Source organism: Branchiostoma lanceolatum, chromosome 9 (genome assembly GCF_035083965.1).
Source record: "Branchiostoma lanceolatum isolate klBraLanc5 chromosome 9, klBraLanc5.hap2, whole genome shotgun sequence".
In the NCBI taxonomy this organism is placed as follows: Eukaryota; Metazoa; Chordata; class Leptocardii; order Amphioxiformes; family Branchiostomatidae; genus Branchiostoma; species Branchiostoma lanceolatum.
In genome coordinates, this window is record NC_089730.1 from 9,509,795 (window position 1) to 9,531,925 (window position 22,131).

The following is a 22,131-nucleotide window of genomic DNA, read 5'->3' on the forward strand; positions in this document are numbered from 1 at the left end:
GGATCGACCTTTGACCTAAAACATTTTATGCAACCTCACTCATTTACACACTCCATGGGTTATTACATGACTACACCTCTCTGCAGATGATTCCCTTGATTAAACCCATACCTGTGGACATTCAAGAAAGCTGCTGACAAAATGAGCGCGTTTTCCTTGAGTAGGGTCACGTTACAGTGCCTCAGGAACGGGTCACAGGTAACCTTAATTTTGTACATACATGTAACATGTATTACATAGGATACTACCACAACACAGTTTGACAATTCAGTCGAAATTTATTTTGTTTGACTATTGAAAGGTTAACAGTGCTTATAAATCTGTTAAGGTATTGCACTGAGCAGAGTTAAGTATTGGTCCTATGTCAGTGCATGTTACAAGTAAAGAGATAACGCAACAAATAATTTTGATCATCAATTTAAAATTCAGTAAGTTCATATTTGTATATCAGAGTCTCACTTTATGTTTTGCCTTTTCCAGTCTGGCTTGTTGGCAGCAAGGAACAGGACATTTTGTCCAGGTAAGAGATGGACTCGTAGATAAATGGTGATGATGCCATGATGGATAATCTCAATATCTATCATAAATTGATATCAGCAGAAATATCTTGCTATAATTCCCTGAATCTGGGTGTCAGGGAACCAAAACATCAGGCTCGTAAGGTCAGCCTAGAAAATGTTGAATGTCAAATGTCAGGGCCAAAGAGATCAGTACTTCTATCAAGTTAATCAACCTTACTTGACTTCCAATATATATACCAATATTATCTGACACTTCCAGGATTAATGATGTTTTTCTTGTGCGCTATGGTGGGCAGAGTGGCTAGGCTGGTGGATACGAGATCGAGAGGTCATAGGTTCTATTCCTGGTGTTCTGGTTAGACATGTCCTTGGGATAGGCAATGAACACGACTTTCCTCAATTCCACCCTGATAGAAAATGGATAATCTGACTTTGGTTCGGTAAGTAAAAAGCAATAGAAGGAGAGGCTCTGCCTTCCAATACTAATAGACATAGTAGATTAACAAAACACTGCCCCAATGGCCTCAATGGCTTTGTGACCGTAACCTATTTACGTTCTACCTGTTCCCCAGGTACCAGATATGCCAGTCAGGCCACCTCCCGGTCCAGCCTCCTCCCCCCTCCCCATGCCTGGTTCCTCCTGTCTATCCCAGCTGCAGCCTTTGGTCTGGGCACGTGGCAGGTCCAGAGGAGACAGTGGAAGATAGAGTTGATTAAAGACATGGAAGCCATGACTAACAGACCTCCTGTTCCTATACCTACAGAGTAAGTAGGGTTTATGTTAACTAAAGATAGAACCAAACACTAATAGAGAAGAGTAGGGGTGATTTAGTGTGCTTGGCTGAAAATGCGAGCCATGGCAAGGCGCATTGCACTACTATCTACAAAGCCTACACGTTACTCTTTGCCTCAGTCTGAGCGCTTTACCTTCGTAATATTCTCTATATACATGTACACGGTGGTCATTTTTCTGTATGAGAAGACTGCTCAGAATATAGAGATGTTTACTTACTGGATAAGCATTACAGCCCATATGTGGGTTTCTTTCCTAATAGATACATGTATCTTGTACTCGTAGGTACACTGTTACGTGCTTGCTACCTTAATGATTCAATCTTTAGTATGCTACAGGCAATATACCAAATGTCGGTACACAAATGTCTGCCAATCACATGGATTTTTGTTCTTACTTTGTTTTCAGGCAGCAGGATCTTGAGATGATGGAGTACAGACCAGTCAAAGTGAAGGGTAGTTTTGATCACTCCAAGGAGATGTACCTCCTACCCCGTTCCCTGAACACCCATGATGCAGGAGGTGGGTTGGGACCCAGGGCACAGTCAGGGGCACAGGTGGTAACACCCTTTCACTGTTCGGATACAGGGTAGGTGGTGCTCAAATTTTCTGTATGTGCTGGGCTGTTTGCTTTGTGTTGTTTGTTTAATTGCTGTAATAATCGAAATAATACAGCTTTTTTTATATGTTAATTTTATGATATTCACTGGAAGTTCTTGTGTACGATATGGAGATTTCAGTGTTCTTTGATTCACATGTAGGAGGACAATTCTAGTGAACAGGGGATGGGTGTCCATGAAAAACGTCAAACCAGAAACAAGACCAAATGGCCAGGTCAGTACTTTACATTTAAAAATGTACGATTGCTACAAGCTTATCTCTTTGTGGAGGCTCACATGTAATCTTAAGTTAGGATATTTGGAGTTTCTTTTAACACAACCAGGTAATCTCACCTGCTGACGTTTCGGTGTCTGTCAGACACCTTCTTCAGAGCTTCTGACTGGAGTACTGCTTCTCACCGCTAGAAGTAGCCGATGTAGGTGAGATAACCTGGTTGTGTTAAAAGAAACTCCAAATATCCTATGTTCTACCAACCTGATGAAATTATTATCGGAAGTAATCTTAAGTTATTATCAACTGGGAACCTGGGCTTGCCTTTTTATATTTTCAAGTAGCATTGTTACCCAGAAAAGATCTCAGGATAGCCTGTTAGAAGGTTAACTATTAACATGTCTCTGACTTTTCTTATTTTGCTAACCCAATTATCAAGAGCATTTCTGGCTACTCCATGAGCTAGTCAGAGGTTCTCACCGATTTTGTTTTCCTCACAGGTTCCAGGAGAGGTGGAAGTTACTGGTCTTGTAAGGTTGAATGAAAAGGTGAGAATTTTGTAATGCTGGTGTGCTTAGATATTATGAAGTGAAAGACCAGTGGTGGCTTGTTTGAAATCTAAGGAGCTTTTAAAAAATCAATACAATGCAGATGTGTCATATTTGCTTTGTTCATGGAGACCATCTGTCCTCAAGTTCTGAAAGTAAGTTCTCCTAATTTAGTTATTTCATTCCCTCAGAGAGCACCATTTGTCCCAAAGAACGACATCGCACACAACAGATGGCACTTCAGGGATGTGGAGGCCATGGCTCAGTTAACGGAGGCTCAGCCCATCTATATAGAAGCAGTTGGAGGTATAACTCTTAGTTTGGTTCTGGATGTAAAACTTGTTCTCACGTCTTGAGATTTATTCCAAAGACCTCGTCTTTACTTTCTTAAAACTAAGCATTTAGTGTGGTAAATGTAAAATGTTAGGACATATCCCTAGACTCTACCAGTCTCCACGGGTCACTGGGAAAATAGTAGAAATTGGCCAAATAGAGTCAACTGTATGAAGGGAGTTGGCTATGGAGATAGGGTCAAATATTGCAACCCTGGATTGACCCTATCTCCATAGCCAACTCCCTTCATACAGTTGACTCTATTTGGCCAATTTCTACTATTTTCCCAGTGACCCGTGGAGACTGGTATAGTCTAACATATCCCATCTAAAAGCTTCCGTCATTGGTCTTTACCAATTCAAACATAGAATCTGTTTGCTATTTATGTATGATGTTGATCACACTACTAAGGAAGTTATTCAGTTACAGTATCTCCTGATTTTGGTTTTCTTCCTCCACAGGAAGCACTGTGCCAGGCGGACCTATAGGGGGTCAAACCAGGGTGCAGCTTAGAAATGAACACATGCAGTATATTCTCACATGGTGTGTATATACATGTACAAAATGCCTTCTGAGAATGTTTTCTTTGACTTTGGCTCCCTAGTTATATGTTACAGCTTCACTACTGTTTGATACGCATTCATGTTTCCCCTCTAGCTCTAGTACCACATGTAAAGTCGGTAAAGTTTGATCCCTTGCAATACTCTCAAACTTCCGGATGGGTCAATCTCAGTACAGACTGGCATATTGTAGATCCAACAAAAATATAGCCTTGTATTAACTTACCCATCTTGTTTAAGCAGCTCATATCCTATCAACATCTTGCCAGCTTTTGGGCTTCACCTCATTGTAATAATGACAATGATATGTTTGTTGTTCTTCCAGGTACTCACTGAGCATCCTGACTACCTTGGGATGGTACTGGACCTACTTCAAGAAAGTGCCAAGATAAGGATATACCGTTAGCTTGTATAGGAGAAAGGCTTTAGGCAGGGTTCCATTCTTCTGTAGTGAAGCAGTTATAAGAGCCAGCAAATTTTGAGGCAGGTTTTCATTCATCATTGTGTCTAATCAAGTTAACTGTTATTTGATAAAACATGGCTATTCAGCAATCATGTGTATGTGTGGATATTTTCTTCAACAGAAATTAATTCATGGATCGGTTTATTATACACATCTTGCCATGTATATTACTGTAGCTCAGCTAGCTATACAACACAACGCTGTAGAGTTTTAGCTACCATAGCTTTCCTGTCCACAGCTTTTTTCTGTGTTTAAGAGTAAGAAATAAACTGATGATCCAGTCTTCTCTAAATGTCTCATCTACCTTTATGCTTACATGTATATCATGAAACTCAACCCATGTAGACACAAAAACCAGAATACATGTTTTGTTGGAATTGTTTATTACACTTTTTAGAGCTTTTCCTCTGATAAATCTGTGGATATCTATCCCATTTTCTGAGCAAGCTCCTTGGCCTTGGCCTTCTCCAACTTGGCGACGCGGGCAAGCGACTTGTTGCCCATGACACCACCACCCCAGTGCCGCCGGATCTGGAAAAACAAAATATAGATGCTCAACATTTTGTAATCCAATTTGAGTTTACGATTGAATGAAAATATGATTCTTCAGTTCCTGGATGACTAATGCACTAACGTTTTAACAGATATTTTTTGTCACTTTTTCCTATTAATTTGCAAGGAATGCATAAAATTAAACCCGTAAGATTGTTCCTCCCAGCATGAAAATTCTGCAAAGCAGTTATGTGCTAAGAATGCTCAGAATTACCCACATGGTAACAACAGTTATTAGTTCAGACACTGCGCAAATGTATCATCATAGCATTCAGGACCATAAGCAGTTCGAAAGATAATCCAGATTGTATGGAACCACATACTGACCTCGTCAAATCTTTCGTTGTAGTTGTTCTTGACAGCGTCAATCAGCTTGGCTAGTTGCCCCTTGTCCTCACTATACAGTTGGAAAGAAAATCAGATTAAATCTTCCCAGAAGGAAATCTATCACCCAAAAGAAATGGCCATGTCAGGACTACAGTACAAAGAAGCCATAGCTTATCTAATGGCATCCAGGTAACGGATTGATTTTTGAAAATCTTGACTGTAGACATGAAGCAGGAAAATAATATTGACTTTGGCTGCTCAGTATTAAAAAGCTCGATTTTTTTGTTCATCAAAAATCTTCAGGTGAAGAAATTCATACATCACAGCAGCCAAGTAACTACACTTTGGTAGAAAAATGGTTGGAAATCATTTTTGGTGATTGGCCTTAGCCCACAAGCCCCGCCCAGACATCTGGGTCCCAGGCTCTGACCTGCATGTGGTCATTGCTCTCCCAGCCAACCCCAAACCCCAATTCTTGACTGAGCGAGGGTCTCTCTCTAGCCCTCCGTCTCCCCTCTTCACTCCCATTCACACTGTCTACCCTACTACTTATACACAGTTAACAGTTAAGTCTTACGGACCCTTTTCACGCCACAATATGAGCTTTATTGTTACTCATTTTTTTCATGTTTCAGCTATGTTTAAATTTCTCTCTAGAGCTTGTTTAAACAATTCATCTGTACTGACGCCATATCACAACTTACTGATTGTTAGAATCCATTGGTCCAAGACATTACAATGTGCTGAAGGCGTTCTTCACGTCCCGGTCTTAGCAATACCTGATTCCCTCGTGCCCTGTCACAGCATTTCTCAGAATGTTAAGTTTTAACTTTTGTAAGCCAATGGCCCTGTTGTTATCATTCCTGTATCATTATCTCATGTACCGTTTTATCACGAGTAGGGTAGGTAAGATGTGTAAGAATGGAAAAGAAGCCAACAGCAGTTTAAATTTTCATAGCTTATGCATCTAGGTAACTGATTGACTTTTGAAAATATTGACTGTATACATGACACAGCAAAATGATATTGACTTTGGCTGCTCAGTATTAAAAAGCTCGATTTTTTTGTTCATCAAAAATCTTCAGGTGAAGAAATTCATACATCACAGCAGCCCAGTTACTACATTTTCGAAAAATGCTAATATATTTTGGTTGTACAAAAAGCAATAATTCCAAGAACATGCTATACTTACGGGTTAACTTTACTGAAGGCTACACAGGTGCAGGTCTTGCGGTGCACCAGTCTGCCCAGACGCGCCTTCCCTTTGACGATGCAGTAGGGAACGTTCATTTTCCGACAAAGCGCTGGCAGGAAGAGCACCAACTGTTGGACAAAAACACAATATATCAGGCATGAGGGTGTAAGAAAGATGTACATATATCTGAGCTAGGGAAGTTTTCAGACTTAACGTAGTGGGTTCCTCTGGCTATGTTGGCTGCTCAGCATTAAAAAGCTCGTATTGTTGATCAACACAACAGTTCAGGTGAAGAAATTCAAACATCACAGCAGCACGAGGAATGAATAACTTAAAACTACTTCAGCACCAATAAAGCTTTTATTGGCCATAACGTCCTCTACAGCAGTGACTTAGCATATAAGTCAACAGATGTAAAACCATTAGTAATGACGGGTGTATCAAGTCCATACCTCGATAGGGTCGACATCATGAGCGATGACCACCAGCTGTGCCTTCTTGGACTCCACCAGGGTGGTGACCGTGTTGACACCAGAACGGATGACAGCGGGGCGTTCTGTTGGGACGTCCTCCTTACCAGACACGCGCTTCTTGGCACGCTCCATGAGACGCTTCTTGCGCTCGACTTTGGTCTCAGGGCGGTACTTCTGAGCAAGGCGGAACAGCTGTGTGGCTGGAAAATCATACAGAAATACATCAACCACAGTCCTAACCCTGACTGGAATATCTTTATTATATTGCTAATCAGTTTTCACACCCTCTACAACTTTATAACTGCACACTGGAGTCTTATTGAAGGTCATAGAGCGTTAATAAGGCTAAGAGTAACCATGCAGAACACTGAACAGTCTGACTTTGGGTTCCCTATACTATAGGTAACATGTAGTAGTAAGGTTACCATAGAAATTGTATAACATAACTAATGGCCTACCTTTTAGACAATATCTGGGGACCACTAGAAAACATGAACTTTCACTTAACCATAAAAGTAGTAGCCACAGTATTCAGATCGGCGAGTGAAGATAAGGTTTTCCTCACCACACAAGTGTGAATTGGACATCCATTCATCATGTACTGTGGTTCAAAATACTAACACTTTTAACAAACAGTCCTCAAACATTTAAAGGAAACCCAAGCAATATTACTTTATTAGGGCCCGAAAATCAGATTTTGAAAGTCAATTTATCAAGTCATTTCTTAACATGATTAGTTCAAACAACACTATCACAATGTATAGCGACGTCAATCATGCAAAAAATATGATGTGGTGATATGAAAACTCACTGAAAACCGTTGCCAGGATTTATGTAGGCTTGCGAAACTAAAAAAGGGAATCATCATACGGGACTTTTTTGCGCCGTTTTGAAATGCTCAAAGTGTGAAATTATAACACAGATATGCTGAATACTGTCAGTAAATGTCATTACGATTAAGATTTCAGCACTTGTCTTATTTCCATATTTTGGGCCCTTATATTGCTTTGGTTGCCATCTAACTTCTAAGAAGTTTAGCAATTAACCGTGCAGTTAACCTTTACTAGACAAAAGGAATATCCTAACCTAGGATCCCTTGTGTCCCATAGTCTGATTCTCACATTTGATATGCCTCAAAGCTACAGTTGTATACCAGGTACATTAATATTGTGCCTCAGCGATCTTGGTGGTTGAGGTTGATATCAGTGACGCATCAACTAGCAAATATTGGATTTCATCAATGGCACATTAGGATCATACAGGTAATCCATATTTTAGACAGAAGAAAATGTCTCCCTACCTGTCTGCTTGTCTAGTGCCTGTGTGAACTGGTTGATGGGTGGTGGAACCTTCAGACGCTTGTAAAGGATCGCCCGCTGACGTTGGAGACGAACATACTTAGGCCAACGCACGAAACGGCTCAAGTCGCGCTTCGGCTGGATGTCCTGGCCTGTTAACACATAACCATTCGTTGTTACAACATGTCAAGTACATTTTTACTTTTTTGGTTGCAAAGAACTAGACTTTTAATAGTGCCTCAGCGATCTTGGTGGTTGGGGTTGATATCAGTGACGCATCAACTAGCAAATATTGGATTTCATCACTGGCACATTAAACTATCTAGTATGTCGAAGCAACCAACATTTAACAAAATTTTAAGGGTTCAAAAATGACATGCATCAACTAGTTTTGTTGAGTTCTATAACACACACAATTTCAAACCATAACATTCCTATAATCTTGATGGGAAAATGTACAAAAAGTTCATACCGATGCCATAGTTGCGAGGCCTCTTCTCGAACAGTGGGTTCTGTTCCTTCTTCTTAGGCTCAGCCTTCCTGGCCACCGCAGGAGGCGGTGCCACCTTCTTGCCCCTAGAGCGAGCAACTTTTCCCTTCGGCTGGGGAGAGATGATACTTAAGGTTAACAAAACTGCAGCTGTGAAGTGTGATACACACCATTTGACATTTATACTACTGCATACAATTGTATCTATTTATTTGATTTAGTACCATGGCCAGCTTTTACATCCATGTTGTCAAAGCTTTGTTGTTGTATCTTGCTATCAAAAACGTGTCTTGCAATACTTTGACAATAGGCACTGGAATGATTGACTAGTGATGTAACATGTAGCATAAACCTTTATATCATAAAAGCCACAGTATTCAGATCGGCGAGTGAAGATAAGGTTTTCCTCACCACACAAGTCATGAACTGTGGTTATATAAACTTACGCAACGCTTAATTATTAGCCACGACATACAAATATATGGGATTCTAACATATCAGAAGAGTTTCAGGTTCATAAGAATATACTATTGAGTAGAGTAGACCCTTTCGGTCAGGTAGTATTCTGTTTTGAGGTGCACAGGGCCGGGCCAACTGTGCATGTCTCGGCAACTCTCTATGACTAGCTCTACAACACTTGCAAGCTATTACATACAGATGCACAAACACCAAGCTGGCAAATCTCTAAATGAGTAAAATGAATCTGGTGTCTGTACATGTGTCTCGTCACAAAATGCTCTTTTCCATTCCGGTCCATGCTGAATCCGGCATCTTGATACACCTAAACAAACGCCCGTATTTCTGACAGATTTTCACAACCATCGTCGAAAATAACGCCAAGGAAAATATCTTCATCACTTTCACTTTAAGTACGACCTAAAATACAAGCCAGTATGTTGATAAATAGCGAGGATTTTGCTTGATTCATACGCCGCTATACAATTTCCATACCCACCATTTTGACGAAGGTCCAAAAAGGAAGAGGAGAGGATTGTGGGAGTTATTCTCTCGTCCAATCTCACGTTATGTTACGAGATTTTAGTTGAGACTCTGCCATTATCTCTGATGGGTGTGTATTCTTTTGATTTATTTCTGAAAAATAAATCATATATATCTATCGAGGATGGTTCAACAAATTGCAAATAATGTAACGTCTAGTTTAGGTATTTCTTTATCAAACTGTATTCTATTTGTTATAATCAATAGCCCCTCTCACAACGAATTGTTCAGAGGTAACCCCTTGGCGAGAGTGGTTACTACCGAGCACAAAGCGGGAAGTGGGATCAGGATGGTGTGTGACTGCAGGTTTTAGTTTTGAAAAAAATATTAAATTCTAGGTGATAAGATGTCACAACAGCGAGGTATAACGCAGAGCAAAGAGTCACTACTCAAGTCCTACAACAAGCGCCTTAAAGATGACGTCAAATCTATTCTGGACAACTTCACAGAGATACTCAAGGCGGCGAAGGTAACCAAACCTCTGTCACTTTGAAGCTTTCAAAATCAACATTGTTGTTTTCTCTAGCATTTTCTTTAAATGCAAAAAAAACTGCCAATAGTGTGTTATTTTTTATTAAGCTCAACAGTGAGGAACAACGAAATCTGATCTCCAAGCAGTCATGTAAGGTTATATCCATACATCTGCTTGGATAGGTTATATCCACACATCTGCTTGGAGATAACTCTTTGCCCTTTTTCCCAGGTGGAAGAACAGAACCAAGTATCAACCCTCACACAGTCAGACCAGGCTAGATATGAAATGCATGTCAGAGCTGCAAATATTGTGAGTATCAATACCTTTTTTTGCAGAGAGTGATTGAAACCTCCTTAGTTTTTTTATAACTTTCTATCCCCCCCCCTTTTAATGATAAGGTTTTAGACAATAGAATCCATTCAAAACAACAAAATAATGTAACAGTAAACATTTTCTTGAGTGTAATCAAAAACAGTGTCAAATGATTATGTCTGTAGTACAATAGATAGTTGCAATTCGCACTATACTGTATTTCTGGCGTGTCATTTAACCAGAGTTGAAATATAATTTTTTTTTAAATCTCATGAGTGTCAAGAATGTTTGTATAACTCTTAAATCATTTACCTTCAGTGATACCAAAGTGCGGTGCCTTACATTTCAGGTCCGAGCTGGTGAGTCCCTGATGAAGCTTGTTTCCGACCTGAAGACATTCCTCATCCTTAATGACTTCCCTTCTGTAAACGAAGGCATCAACCAGAGAACTCAGCAGCTCAAGGCCATCCAGGCGGAGTGTGACACAAAACTGCTGGCACTCAGGGATGACATGGCAGCGGACTTGTACGACTTAGAGGAAGAGTACTATTCCTCAAGACATAAATGACATTCAAGACAAGACATTGGACTTTTTGTGCAGTAGATTCCTTAAACTTATTCAAGTTCCAAAAACGAGGGATTCATGGTGTTGTTAGGGTCACAGTGGGCTGAAGTTAAAAGTTAAAGTCCTTCCCGCTCCAGACGGTGCATAAGGCGGCGCCCATCTCCGTTTCGGCAGCCCTTGGACCACACAACTTTGTGCAAGTCACTACAACAGGGGGCTAGTCCACTGGTAGTGGTGTATGTTTAACTACCATACTCTTTCCCAAATGCTCAGTGCAAAGCAGAGAAAGTAGTATGTACCATTTTTAGAGTTTTTGGTATGACCCAGCCAGGGATCGAATTCACGACCTACCGTATGCAAGGCGAACACTTTACCCACTAGGCCATTGCACCGGTGTTGCACTATGGGCACTGTGTATTAAGTTGAAAACCATATTTTGCACAGGACAGTGCCTACCTCCATTTCAGTACAGCAGGGGGCTAGTCCATGAGTAGTGGTGTATATTGAACTACCATGCTTCCCCATATGTGCTGGGTGCTAAGCAGAGAAAGCAGTATGTTCCATTTTAAAGTCTGACCCCGCCAGGTTTGAACCTACGACCTAGTAACAAATGCATTTAGCTGTACCCACTGAGCCACTTTTTCAATTGTAGACTAGAGTGGATCACTGACAGAAAATCTGTATTGTTCATAGTGTGTTGTTTTGCTTTGGAGAGGGTCACCACAAAAATCATGAACACAAAACTGCTGGGAGTATTTTAAATTTTAAAGATTTACAGTGCTAAACCATAAAATATAATGTGAAGCAAGATAGAGAGATTCTTGGTTCCGTCAACATTGTATGTTCCAGGCATCTCTGAAGATATTTAAGGCTTCAATCTCTTTAATGGTTTGTAGGGAACTAATTTTAATGCAGGTTTTCCAAGAATGCTTAATTGTTTCCTCATGTTGAAGAAAATAAACCTGGGTCATTTAGTCAGAAAGTACTGCAAACAGGAACATCCCAGGACTTCGGTTGATGGTAACATTTGTATGAAGTATGTGAGTAAGGTATGGGGATAAGAACTTTATTTTCAGATTCATATCCAAATAACATCACAAAGTTATTCTGTTCATTGAACACTTGCTCCCCCCCCCCCCCCCAATAAAAGTTAAGCTACATAATCAACCTCCACCCGAAACTGTATATATTGTGTGTTACTAGTATGTAAGTTGCTTTGGTTAACATACGCAGGGCTTGTAACCTTAGTAGTACTGAGTTGAGGTAAGTGCAGCAAATTAAAGGCCTCCCCATAGCAAGCTTCAATGTTACTTGACAAATAGATTCAAAAGGAAGCTGTTTACTTCATTGGATAGAAGTACAAAAATGTAGCAGAAAAATAACTCACTTCACTTTTTGTTACTAGTATTTTCAAGGACTTGCTATCTAGTAGAGATCATATCAACCATGATAAAAAAGACAACCCAAAGATTTAGTCACATAGGATGGCATAAAAGCAAATTTTATACATCATGGGCATTGCACAATGAATAAGTTGCAACAAGAGCACTAGACTTTTAGTTGATAAGAAATATGATAGATTTATCTTTATTCTATCAAAGACAAGTACATCTGTATGCTGTTTTCTAAGTCAAGGCTTAAGCCTGATGATTTACAGCAGTGATAAGGCACTTTTGGAAAATATGAATAATTCCGTTTGGCACAGTGTAGAAGTTTGCATGCGAGAATTAATTTTCTGAAGTGCATAGACATACCTCATAATTTCCCCTTTGCCAACATTTAAGTGCATCTACTGGTAACAGCTACTAAAATGCAGGTACAAAGCAGGTTATTTTCATACTAAGCACAAAAGCTTTTACATACATATACCAGCATGTAAAATTTGATCTCTTTGCAAGTGCATGTATGATAAGTATGTACTCTTAGTATATTTCTCCTTTTGGATTAGAGCTTTCTTAGTAAACCAACATCACACAAAGTCCAAAATCGTGCATTTGCAAGCAGTCAATCTAAAGGTTCCAAATATCATTGCAAGGAAACTGGAATGCGCAATTTTGGAAGAATGTTTACTCTCTGTGAAACTGAAATCCTGGTGAAGTCCGTTGTTGATCTCGTCTTGGATTGTGTGACTTACATCTTCGTCGGGAGCTTGATGGTAACCTGTGACAGCAAACAATCATGTTGAATTGTCTTGATCTGGGGGATCCCTATACAATGCCTTTACAAAAATAATTAGCACATTGTTATCTTCAAAAGCAGGGAACAAAAGAGTTACAAGAAGGCACACTTACCGTCTTGACCTCGCAATACTCCTCAAGAGCATATTCACCCCTGAAGGAAAACAGAGGTTTCTCATATGAGAAGTGATTACCAATAGTGATTACAGACTGTAGTAGAAGAAAATATCCTTCTCTGGCACTTCCACTTGAAAGTTTTAAAACTACTGTGCATTAGTATGGTAATTAGATTCCATAATAAGTGCTGTAACTGAGAAAACATTTGCATTTACCTTTCTGTCATAAAAAAATAGTAACCAGTTGCAATTGAGATATTCAAGGCCAGAATGATAGGTTAAAACAGTGAAAGATATCAGACTTATGATTTAATACATACAGTTCACGACCGTTTCCAGACTGCTTGAAGCCTCCAAATGGAGTCTGGGGGGTTATGGCATTGTAGCAGTTCACCCTGGGATGGAAAAACATAAAAGTCACAAAATCTTTATGGGAAGATTGATGACTTCTATTTCTTCCTCAGCTAAAGCATGAGATCTCTATTTTTAAACCTTGAAATTTTGGTGATTTTCAATGTGTTTAGATTGTACCTGAAACTATATGCCAGGATCGTTTTGAACAAAACATCTAAGAGTTTTATTGTAAATGGTGGGATGGAAAATCAAACTGTTTTCTGGATTTTTCAACATGCAGCCATCCTAATGAATGGAGGACTGCCTGTCGGAAAGAAACGGATGTAGCAGGCCAGAAAATTGTCTATCCCAACATCTGCTTGGTGATTAGCACTGACTAACCATGGGTAACCACACTCACCAGACTGTCCCAGCCTTGACAGAGTTAGCGATGGTCAGTGCCTTGTTGATGTCCTTGGTGAAGACAGCGGCAGCCAGTCCGTAGGTCGTGTTGTTGGCACGTTCAATCACCTCCTCAATGTTCTTGAACTTGAAGATACTCTGGACAGGACCAAAAATCTAAAGCAAGAAGATATTCCATGAATACACCAAATGACAGTTACTCAATTCATGACTTTGCCATGAATACAATGTACACGTACATGTAGTCAGAATTGTGGCTTATACCTTATCTTCTTCACCACAAGTCCAAAGATTGAGTTGACACAGTTAATGCAGCTATGGTTGTCGTACATGTATTTTGAAATATATTGTGAAATTTTTTTAAAGCTTCAGTACTAAAAGTTTTTGACTGCAATGTTAAGGGACATAAAGCCAGTGGCCCTGTGTATTGGGGAGCTTCAGGTGTTAGACTTAGGTTTCTAACCTCTGCATTGAAAACAACCCAACACACTTATCGAGAAGAGTAGGTATTCTTTACACGGTCCAATGTTCTTTGATTTCACTTCTCCAAGCTACTTGAAAGAGCATCATGCTTCACCTCAGTCGAGGAAGACTGCTTTAATTTGCCTTAATCTAATAATCAAATATGATATTGTTTGGTTGCCTTTGACAATACTGTCTGTCAGTAGTTCCTGTACCTCTTCCTTGGCGATGGTCATGTCATCTCCCACATCTGAGAACACGGTTGGCTCGATGAAGTAACCCTTGTCGCCATGGCGAGCCCCGCCACACTGCAGTTTGGCACCTGGTAGAGGAAAGTAAATATTCAGGTTTGACATGCAATGGTATACATCTCTCAAGATAGAGGTCACATTGTGATAAAACTACATTGTACTGTTAAACCTGTACTAGTGACCACCTCTGCATAAAGATCACTTAGCTATCATGGTCCCTTATTGCTTAAATCTGTATTGGAACAAAGTTAACTTAGGTTTACAATAAAAGATTGATACATTTTGTATGCAGAAACCTTTTGTCACTCTTAATCTTAAGTGTTTCTTTTAATTAAATGATAACATATACTTGATGCTATCTGTAAATTTGTAACTAACCTTGGGTTTTTCCTGCCTCAATCAGACCAAGAATCTTCTGGAACTGTTCATCATCAACCTATTGTCACAAAAAAAATAAAAAGACTTTAGAGTCGTCCAGTTTGATGACAAAAGAATACTCCACAATGTTTTCTAAAGTAGTAAATCAGTGCTTGAGCTCAACCATAGGTGACCAAAAACAACAAAAAGCCCTGTGACTTTTGAGTCTGATCAAGGAATGTCCTGGGTCTGATTAACCTTCTCCCTGCTACCTAACTCTGTAACCAATAGAGAATGGGGTGCCAAACGGCTACTTCAGTGTGCTAAATGTTAATGTCAGTATGAAAATACTACATACCAACAAATGTAACATTTTCAATCACTGCAAAACAAAACAAAGTGGTTCACCTGTGGGCCCTGCTCGTTCTTAGGGTCGAACGGGTTCCCGACCGTACGCTTCTTGGCACGCTCCACGCTGCGCTTGACAAACTCGTCGTAGACAGATTCCTCCACAAAGGTACGGGACCCGGCGCAGCAGCACTGACCCATGTTAAAGAACAGGGCCTGATGGGCCTCCTCAACAGCATGGTCCACTGTAGAAGATGACAAAGATTTTAAAATATACATACGGTACCTATGGACAATTCGAAACATCCCAATCTATATTTGAAATTTATGCTGAAAAATTATTTCTTCTGATGACCACTTTAGAAAGGTTTGCAAATTATCAGAACAATTCCTAAAACATGCATGGTTACCCCATATTTACTTCCTTTTGAAATGTTTATGACTTCAGAACAATTTACAATTGTTTGACAATGATTTGAAAATATTACAGATGTTAGCAAAAAACATTGCAATGACTTGGGATGGACTCTAGCATCAGAGTGCCACAGCAACAGAATCATAATTTAAACGCCTTTTCTCTCAGATTTGCCATTAAAGGAGAGTTGACATTAGCACTACAATAGTCATAACCAATGCAAGTTCAACTTATCAAATCATTTTCAATTGTTCATGAAAGAGATTTAATGAAAGTTGCATTTATATTCTCACCTCACCTAACCCTTGACCTCTTTTTGGGTCGTTGAGACACCATGAATACTAGTAGATCCTCCACCACCTCACTCTATCCTCTGCTGCTCTCACTGCTTCTGATAAGCTTAAGTCCTGTCCACTCTTTTATATTCTGATTGTGAGTAAACTGTGTGATCGAAAACGCTACTCACTGTCAGCATCAGCAAAGATGATGTTAGGACTTTTCCCGCCCAGTTCTAGAGACACTCGCTTCAGGTTACTGTTACCAGCTGCTGCCTGGATGATCTTACCAATCTGTAGGATAATGGTGACAGTTAGAACAACATTGGTGGAAAATTCAAAATTATCTCTTTAAGTAATGATCATGATTTAGTTATGTTTAATTTTACAAGCAGTTACAACTTGTGAAGTGTGAGGCACTTTAAGATTAAAGAAATATGAATCACCTAACGTTGAAAATCAACTCTATTGCATGGACATTATACATCAGTTTTTATATATAGTGCCTTTTCCAAACCGGACCCAACAACAAACAAGAAACCATCACTGTTTACAAACATTTCAGCTACATTGTATCAGCAGAGATACCTAAACAATTTCCATTTCCTAATATAAATGATTCTTCTAAAACAATTGCAAATACAAGGTGCTGTCTTGATTTGCTTTTTTTTATCTTAATAATCTAAAGGCAACCTAAGCAATACTAGGGCGCTGAAAGTTACATTCAAAATCAACTTTTTTCTGATTTCTAACCATAGTAAGTTTAGATGACACTTTACCATCACATATCGACCATCATGGAGCAAAAATGTGATGTCGATGTGTGGTGGAAACTCATTAAAAATCTGAGCACTTGGAGGCCAGCCATCATTTCAAATCTTCCGAACATGCACGATTCTGACCGAAAAGTCCCGAATGCATCCCAAGAAATAATCACATGGTCATGGCTCAATGTCCTTGGGCATTGTGACATCACGCAGCCGGAAGTTACCGAAAATTGTCGACAGAAAACGGTTACGGCTGGATTCTGGGCTGATTTTGGGGGGACCCAATAAATAGAATATTCCTTTTGTGGCTTGCTTCTGTGCTATTTTTACACGTCCAAAGTCTGAAATAATGATGCAGATGTGCTAATATGGGGAAGCAAATGTCAATTTCAACCTCACAAAACAGAATTGTTTTCCCCAGAATATTTCAAGTTTAACCTCCCTGCTGCCTAGCTAACACTGTAGCCAATAGAGAATGGGGTCCCAATTAGCTACTTTTGTGGGCTGAAGGTTAAAGAGGGAAAAGCAAATGAGTGCTTCTCTCCACATTAAGAATCCAAGCGTACCTCGGTTGAGCCGGTGAAAGCGACCTTGTCCACGTCCAGATGCTCCACGATGTGAGCGCCGCAGGTCGGCCCGTACCCCGCCAGGACGTTCACAACACCAGGGGGGAACCCAGCCTACACCAGCATGTACATAACATTTGTTATATGCCTTTTGGCATGTACTTTAACCCAATGATAGCAGAAGTAGACTTTGTAATCAACATGTACATAACGTATTGCCTTACAGTTCTTTTGGCATGTACTTTAACCCAATGATAGCAGAAGTAGACTTTGTAATCAACATGTACATAACGTATTGCCTTACAGTTCTTTTGGCATGTACTTTAACCCAATGATAGCAGAAGTAGACTTTATAATCAGACCTTGACAACCGGAGACCCTGCATGTGACTAATATTAGTAACAATGGTTTATTTAAAAGAATAAAATATATCAACATATCATAAACTTTCAAAGCAAGCATCCCCACCAGATTCATATTCTACCAATGACTTTCTATAGTAAATATCCACCTTTTCATTGTGTCTATAATCATACAATTTTTTACATTGCAAAAGCAATAGATTTTTAGCTTACTACCCTCTCCAGTGTAATGTCAAACACATGTGGACAAATAAGTATCAAATCTGCCCTTTAGAAAGAAATCTCATCTCTCCAAGCACCTGGCAAACATACAAATTTGACAATCCATGGAGTCACAAACTATGAAACCAAAAGGTGACCAGACCTCCTTGATCAGTGCGGCCAGGTAGAGTGCGGTGAGCGGTGTCTGTTCAGCCGGCTTCAGGACACAGGTGTTCCCACAGGCCAGGGCAGGGGCGATCTTCCACACCACCATGTTGATGGGAAAGTTCCACTGAAACAACAGGACGTTCATTGATTGATACATCAAGTACTTTTATTATTATCAGTGGACTACCAAAATATCAGCAGGTAGTTTTCTGTTGTATGTGTGGAAAGAACTCTTTCGGTATATCTATCTAATAATTACCAACGTGATGAAACTGTTCAACAATCAGTTTTGATAAGTGTGCATGCACAAAAGGAGGTCTTCACAACTTTGTCATCTTGTCAGACAGAAATGTAAACATACATTACATTTTGTGTCAAAACATTTACATGTCTTGTGTAGGTTGGGGTAGAATTTTATGATCCAGGTAAAGCATTGATAAAAAGCTTAAAATGCTATTATTAATAGAAGCCATATCCTGTGTTGTGTTGTGTTGTGTTATTACAGTACTTACTGGGATGATCTGTCCACACACACCCACAGGCTCATGGCGAGTGTAGGTGAAGTGAGGGCCATCTGGTAGTGAAGAACACAAAATGACTGAGTTTTAAACATCTCGTTATGATGAAAGGGAGGAAGGTGTCTTGGACTGATTTACTGGGACATGAAAGTTAAAATTTCAGTAAACATGATCTTGAAAACTATTTATGATCATCTAAAATAGAACTTCAAATAACATTTCCACAATAGTCTGTGATAAGGTACATTTAACTAAGCATATACATGTACATATGCTGAACATACTACTAGTACTACAGTAACTGTATAGTCATGTACATGTACGGCTTCTGCTGTAGTTACTGTATGCCTTGTACTACATGGTATTTTAAAAGTAAACACATTTTTTGCTACATTTTATAAAAAACATCATCAAAATTTTACTGTATTTCTTTGATATCTAATGTTATGACAATCAAAAAGCGGAAGTATTACTAACCAACAGGGATGGTCTTCCCAGTGATCTTGTCACACCACCCAGCGAAGTACCTGACGATCTTAATGGGCTCCAGCACATCCACATAGTAGGACTCAAACAGGGGCTTCCCGTTGTCTAGGGTCTCCAAGTTCTGTAAGCGTTCATTGGTTGTTTGTATTTGTTAATGAGGTACCATTTCCCTTCGATTTTTCTTAGACATTATAGCAAAGACATGTTGAATATGCAAGGTGGAATAAGGAAATTATGATACTCAAAAGTCTTATGCATATATGATGTTATATTACACCACTACATTTCTGAGAGTTATCAAGAAAAAAAACTAGTGTTTATTTGTTTAATTTCTGTTTGTGTTGGTAACAAACATTCTCCTACGCAGAACATAACTGTGCATAGGAGAATGGTAGCTAAAAGTCCTTGTAAAATGGCTTCAACTGTCAATGTTTTAGCTGTACAGCTGAAAATTTCTTACCAGTTTTGGATCCATGGTTGAATCTCACACACAATTATGGGTTTCTTATTGATCTTATCTACTAATCGCAGATACGAGATTTAATGAACTGATGATTTTGGCTGTCACATTTGGTAATAATCTCAGTATAAACATGGTGGAAAAGTTAGAATGGATTCTAACCGCGAGGTAGTCCTTGTCCCTCTCCATCAGATCAGCCAGTTTGTACAGGAGTCTCCCGCGCTGAGAGGCGTCCAGGTTCCGCCATGGCGTGCCCAGCTTAAACGCAGCCCTTGCTGCAGCGACAGCCTTGTCAACATCAGCCTGCAAAACAGAACATTTTGTTTGTTTGTTTGTTTTTGTTTGTTCACTAATTATTGTTTATTTTGTATAACTGGTAAACCGCCTTCAGGTGTAACTCACCAGTTTTATACAGCAAGTTCAAGATACGTAAGACCAGACTGTGAGGTTTGATCCACTCACACCGGGATGGACCCCTACTCTTTTCAATGAGAGGGCTCAGAGTGGCGTTATGTCCCATCCGGTTATGGGCTTGGCTTAATTAGTTCGCTCCCGAAGAGGGGGCGATAACTCGACATGCCAGCTAAGAAGACAGGCTGACAGAAACATGCCAACGCATAGCAGACTGGTACGGTAAAACACCCCTAAGCTGACCCATAGAGACTTCTGACCAGGTTATTTCCCCCTGGGCTTAACCCCATACCTTCTGAGCCTCCTGCACATCACAGATCTTCTCCCCTGTAGCTGGGTTGATGGTGGGGAAGGTTTTCCCACTCTCCGCGTTCACAAACTCATTGTTGATGAACAGCTGAACAAAGTAAACATAACACTGTTACATATAGTTCAAAGTTTTGAAAATATGGCTGATGTTCATAGGTTCTGTGTTGAGATGAAGTGATGACGTTTCTGTGCTATCTGTGTTTAGTATTTGCCCCAAAAGCAGGTAGCTTCGAGTGAAGTGGGGAGTGGCCCAAATATACACAATCACAATGAATAAAAAATACAGTAGCAACAATATGATAAGGAGGCTCTTAGAATGTTATTATAGAGTTATAAAAAGACAAATTTGTTGCTCCTCATATGTTAAGAAATGCAACAGTTTTACACAGCTATATGACTGAACAGTACTGTCCCTGGTGCTGAAACGATTTCAGTTGATTGTCTGTGGTGAGTGTTCATTGATTTAGCCACTCTAACGCTCTTTATTACCATCAGAGGACTTGCATCAAAAATACCGTTTTGTTCTAGTTCTTCGCGTCCGTACTGACGGCCGAGTACCATGACCAGGGGATCTAGAGAAACCATTGTGCTACTGCAGTTTGTGTTTGCATCGGTAGGTATCGCTTGGCACATACTACAGCATTATCAACAAGCTACGTGACGTTAACGTCATAGAACGAAATGTCATCTGCTACTTTTGATCCAACCGCGGTAGTTTAAATTTGGGTTTACCGTAGACAGGGCCTGATGTTAGCCTGACGAATCGCGCTCCTAGTGGCCAGCCGGTCCTGTAATTGGGTAGGGGTCAGTAACCTCCGGCCGAGCGAGAGCTTGTGTAACTACAGGCTAGGCCAAATGTCGGTCACAGCTGTTAGATCGAGCAAAGCTGACCTTTGGACTCTGTAGCTGAATCATGTGAATGTTTGTATACTCTGAGCATACCGTGCATGTAGCGACTACTTTCCCTTAGTCACCGTGGGAGGGCCGACACGGCCCCAGCAAAAATACTTCTGTTCAATCCGCAGTATGATTTTCCGATAGGAAGAAAACACAGTTGGTTGTTTGTGTTCTGATCAGCCAACCACACATAATGGCTTTGTGTCAAGATTAATTCACTTAGGATGGCATTTGCCTGTTGAAAAGGCCGTGAAATCTAAGTAGACTACAAACGTAGTACAATCTTTGATTTCATCGACTTTTATTTTACAAAAATATTCACAGGCCGTCATGTGGTGCAAAAACAACGGCGTGAAATCAGTGAAAAAAGGGTGATTTTTTGTGCATGGCATTCTGAGCACGCACAACACCAGAATTAATCAGTCACTCTTTGCCCTGCGGCCATGTACTTCAACCTCTTTTCACGACACCTGGGCTGGTAATGCACTTAGCAGAACTCTTGAACATAGAGACTCGAGTACGATCTAGCAAAGCGTAGTTTCATAACAATCGCGTTTGCTGATGGCAGATCAGACAAGTGAACGGTTACGCAGTCTTAACAATAGTAGTATTGTGCAGTGTCAATGCAAAAAATATGCAAGTCCTGGCATGGTGCCTACAAATTGGGTCGCCTGACTCACAGTGTTCGTGACTTCCCAGCTACATACAAAACGTAAACTATGTAGTAGTTAAAGAAAGAGTGTTGGTCGTATTGAGGACAAGTAAAGATAGTCCAAGCTATGATGGTAGAGTATGGCAGCTACACACGATGTGACATGTCCGTACATACCTTTGTGAACTTGATCTCTGGGTTGGGGTTCGGAGAGGGGAGGTACGGAGCAGCCATCTTTGCAGCCTGTTGAGCAGAAAAAGGGGCGTGTCGAGGGCGGGGTCAGAGTCCGCAGCTGGCGTGTCAAAAGGTCACTGACCGTAATTTTCAAGCAGATGTTTGGGGAGGCTGAATCGTAACGATTTACTGAGCTGAACTTTTCTGTAAGAATGTCACATAAAATGTACGGCTTACTCCTCTGGCATGTTTTATGCCAATTTCTACTC

General features: G+C 40.1%; 4 protein-coding genes and 5 non-coding genes across 9 annotated transcripts; 2 read left to right on the forward strand and 7 right to left on the reverse strand.

Moving 5' to 3' along the window:
* The first annotated feature begins 28 nt into the window (after window positions 1–28).
* On the forward strand, window positions 29–4,437 carry LOC136441838 (surfeit locus protein 1-like). The gene is made up of 9 exons (XM_066438357.1): window positions 29–198; window positions 481–520; window positions 1,094–1,286; window positions 1,723–1,902; window positions 2,075–2,147; window positions 2,645–2,692; window positions 2,884–2,998; window positions 3,487–3,568; window positions 3,911–4,437. Exons 1-9 carry the CDS (start codon window positions 142–144, stop codon window positions 3,975–3,977), a joined length of 855 nt encoding a protein of 284 aa, XP_066294454.1. The 5' UTR covers window positions 29–141; the 3' UTR covers window positions 3,978–4,437.
* On the reverse strand, window positions 4,411–9,445 carry LOC136441839 (large ribosomal subunit protein eL8-like). The gene is made up of 7 exons (XM_066438358.1): window positions 9,339–9,445; window positions 8,366–8,495; window positions 7,896–8,045; window positions 6,575–6,795; window positions 6,120–6,250; window positions 4,928–4,997; window positions 4,411–4,579 (listed from the first exon to the last, which is right to left on the reverse strand). The coding sequence occupies exons 1-7, from the start codon at window positions 9,339–9,341 to the stop codon at window positions 4,475–4,477; spliced, it is 810 nt and encodes a 269-aa protein (XP_066294455.1). The 5' UTR covers window positions 9,342–9,445; the 3' UTR covers window positions 4,411–4,474.
* LOC136442768 (small nucleolar RNA SNORD36) lies at window positions 5,181–5,256 on the reverse strand. Its single transcript, XR_010757045.1, has one exon. It is a non-coding gene; the product is annotated as a small nucleolar RNA SNORD36 (small nucleolar RNA).
* LOC136442769 (small nucleolar RNA SNORD36) lies at window positions 5,963–6,038 on the reverse strand. Its single transcript, XR_010757046.1, has one exon. It is a non-coding gene; the product is annotated as a small nucleolar RNA SNORD36 (small nucleolar RNA).
* On the reverse strand, window positions 6,362–6,436 carry LOC136442770 (small nucleolar RNA SNORD36). Its single transcript, XR_010757047.1, has one exon. It is a non-coding gene; the product is annotated as a small nucleolar RNA SNORD36 (small nucleolar RNA).
* Window positions 7,766–7,841, reverse strand: LOC136442772 (small nucleolar RNA SNORD24). The gene has a single exon (XR_010757049.1). It is a non-coding gene; the product is annotated as a small nucleolar RNA SNORD24 (small nucleolar RNA).
* On the reverse strand, window positions 8,129–8,204 carry LOC136442773 (small nucleolar RNA SNORD24). The gene has a single exon (XR_010757050.1). It is a non-coding gene; the product is annotated as a small nucleolar RNA SNORD24 (small nucleolar RNA).
* A 180-nt stretch (window positions 9,446–9,625) lies between the features above and the next one.
* Window positions 9,626–11,868, forward strand: LOC136441840 (mediator of RNA polymerase II transcription subunit 22-like). The gene is made up of 3 exons (XM_066438360.1): window positions 9,626–9,851; window positions 10,086–10,166; window positions 10,519–11,868. Exons 1-3 carry the CDS (start codon window positions 9,729–9,731, stop codon window positions 10,735–10,737), a joined length of 423 nt encoding a protein of 140 aa, XP_066294457.1. The 5' UTR covers window positions 9,626–9,728; the 3' UTR covers window positions 10,738–11,868.
* Window positions 11,869–12,219: 351 nt separating this feature from the next.
* LOC136441835 (retinal dehydrogenase 2-like) lies at window positions 12,220–21,996 on the reverse strand. Its single transcript, XM_066438351.1, has 15 exons — window positions 21,866–21,996; window positions 20,123–20,227; window positions 19,582–19,722; window positions 18,951–19,080; window positions 18,468–18,529; window positions 17,951–18,079; window positions 17,225–17,338; window positions 16,083–16,185; window positions 15,262–15,446; window positions 14,875–14,932; window positions 14,461–14,567; window positions 13,782–13,939; window positions 13,348–13,422; window positions 13,026–13,065; window positions 12,220–12,894 (listed from the first exon to the last, which is right to left on the reverse strand). Exons 1-15 carry the CDS (start codon window positions 21,920–21,922, stop codon window positions 12,865–12,867), a joined length of 1,494 nt encoding a protein of 497 aa, XP_066294448.1. The 5' UTR covers window positions 21,923–21,996; the 3' UTR covers window positions 12,220–12,864.
* Window positions 21,997–22,131: the final 135 nt, after the last annotated feature.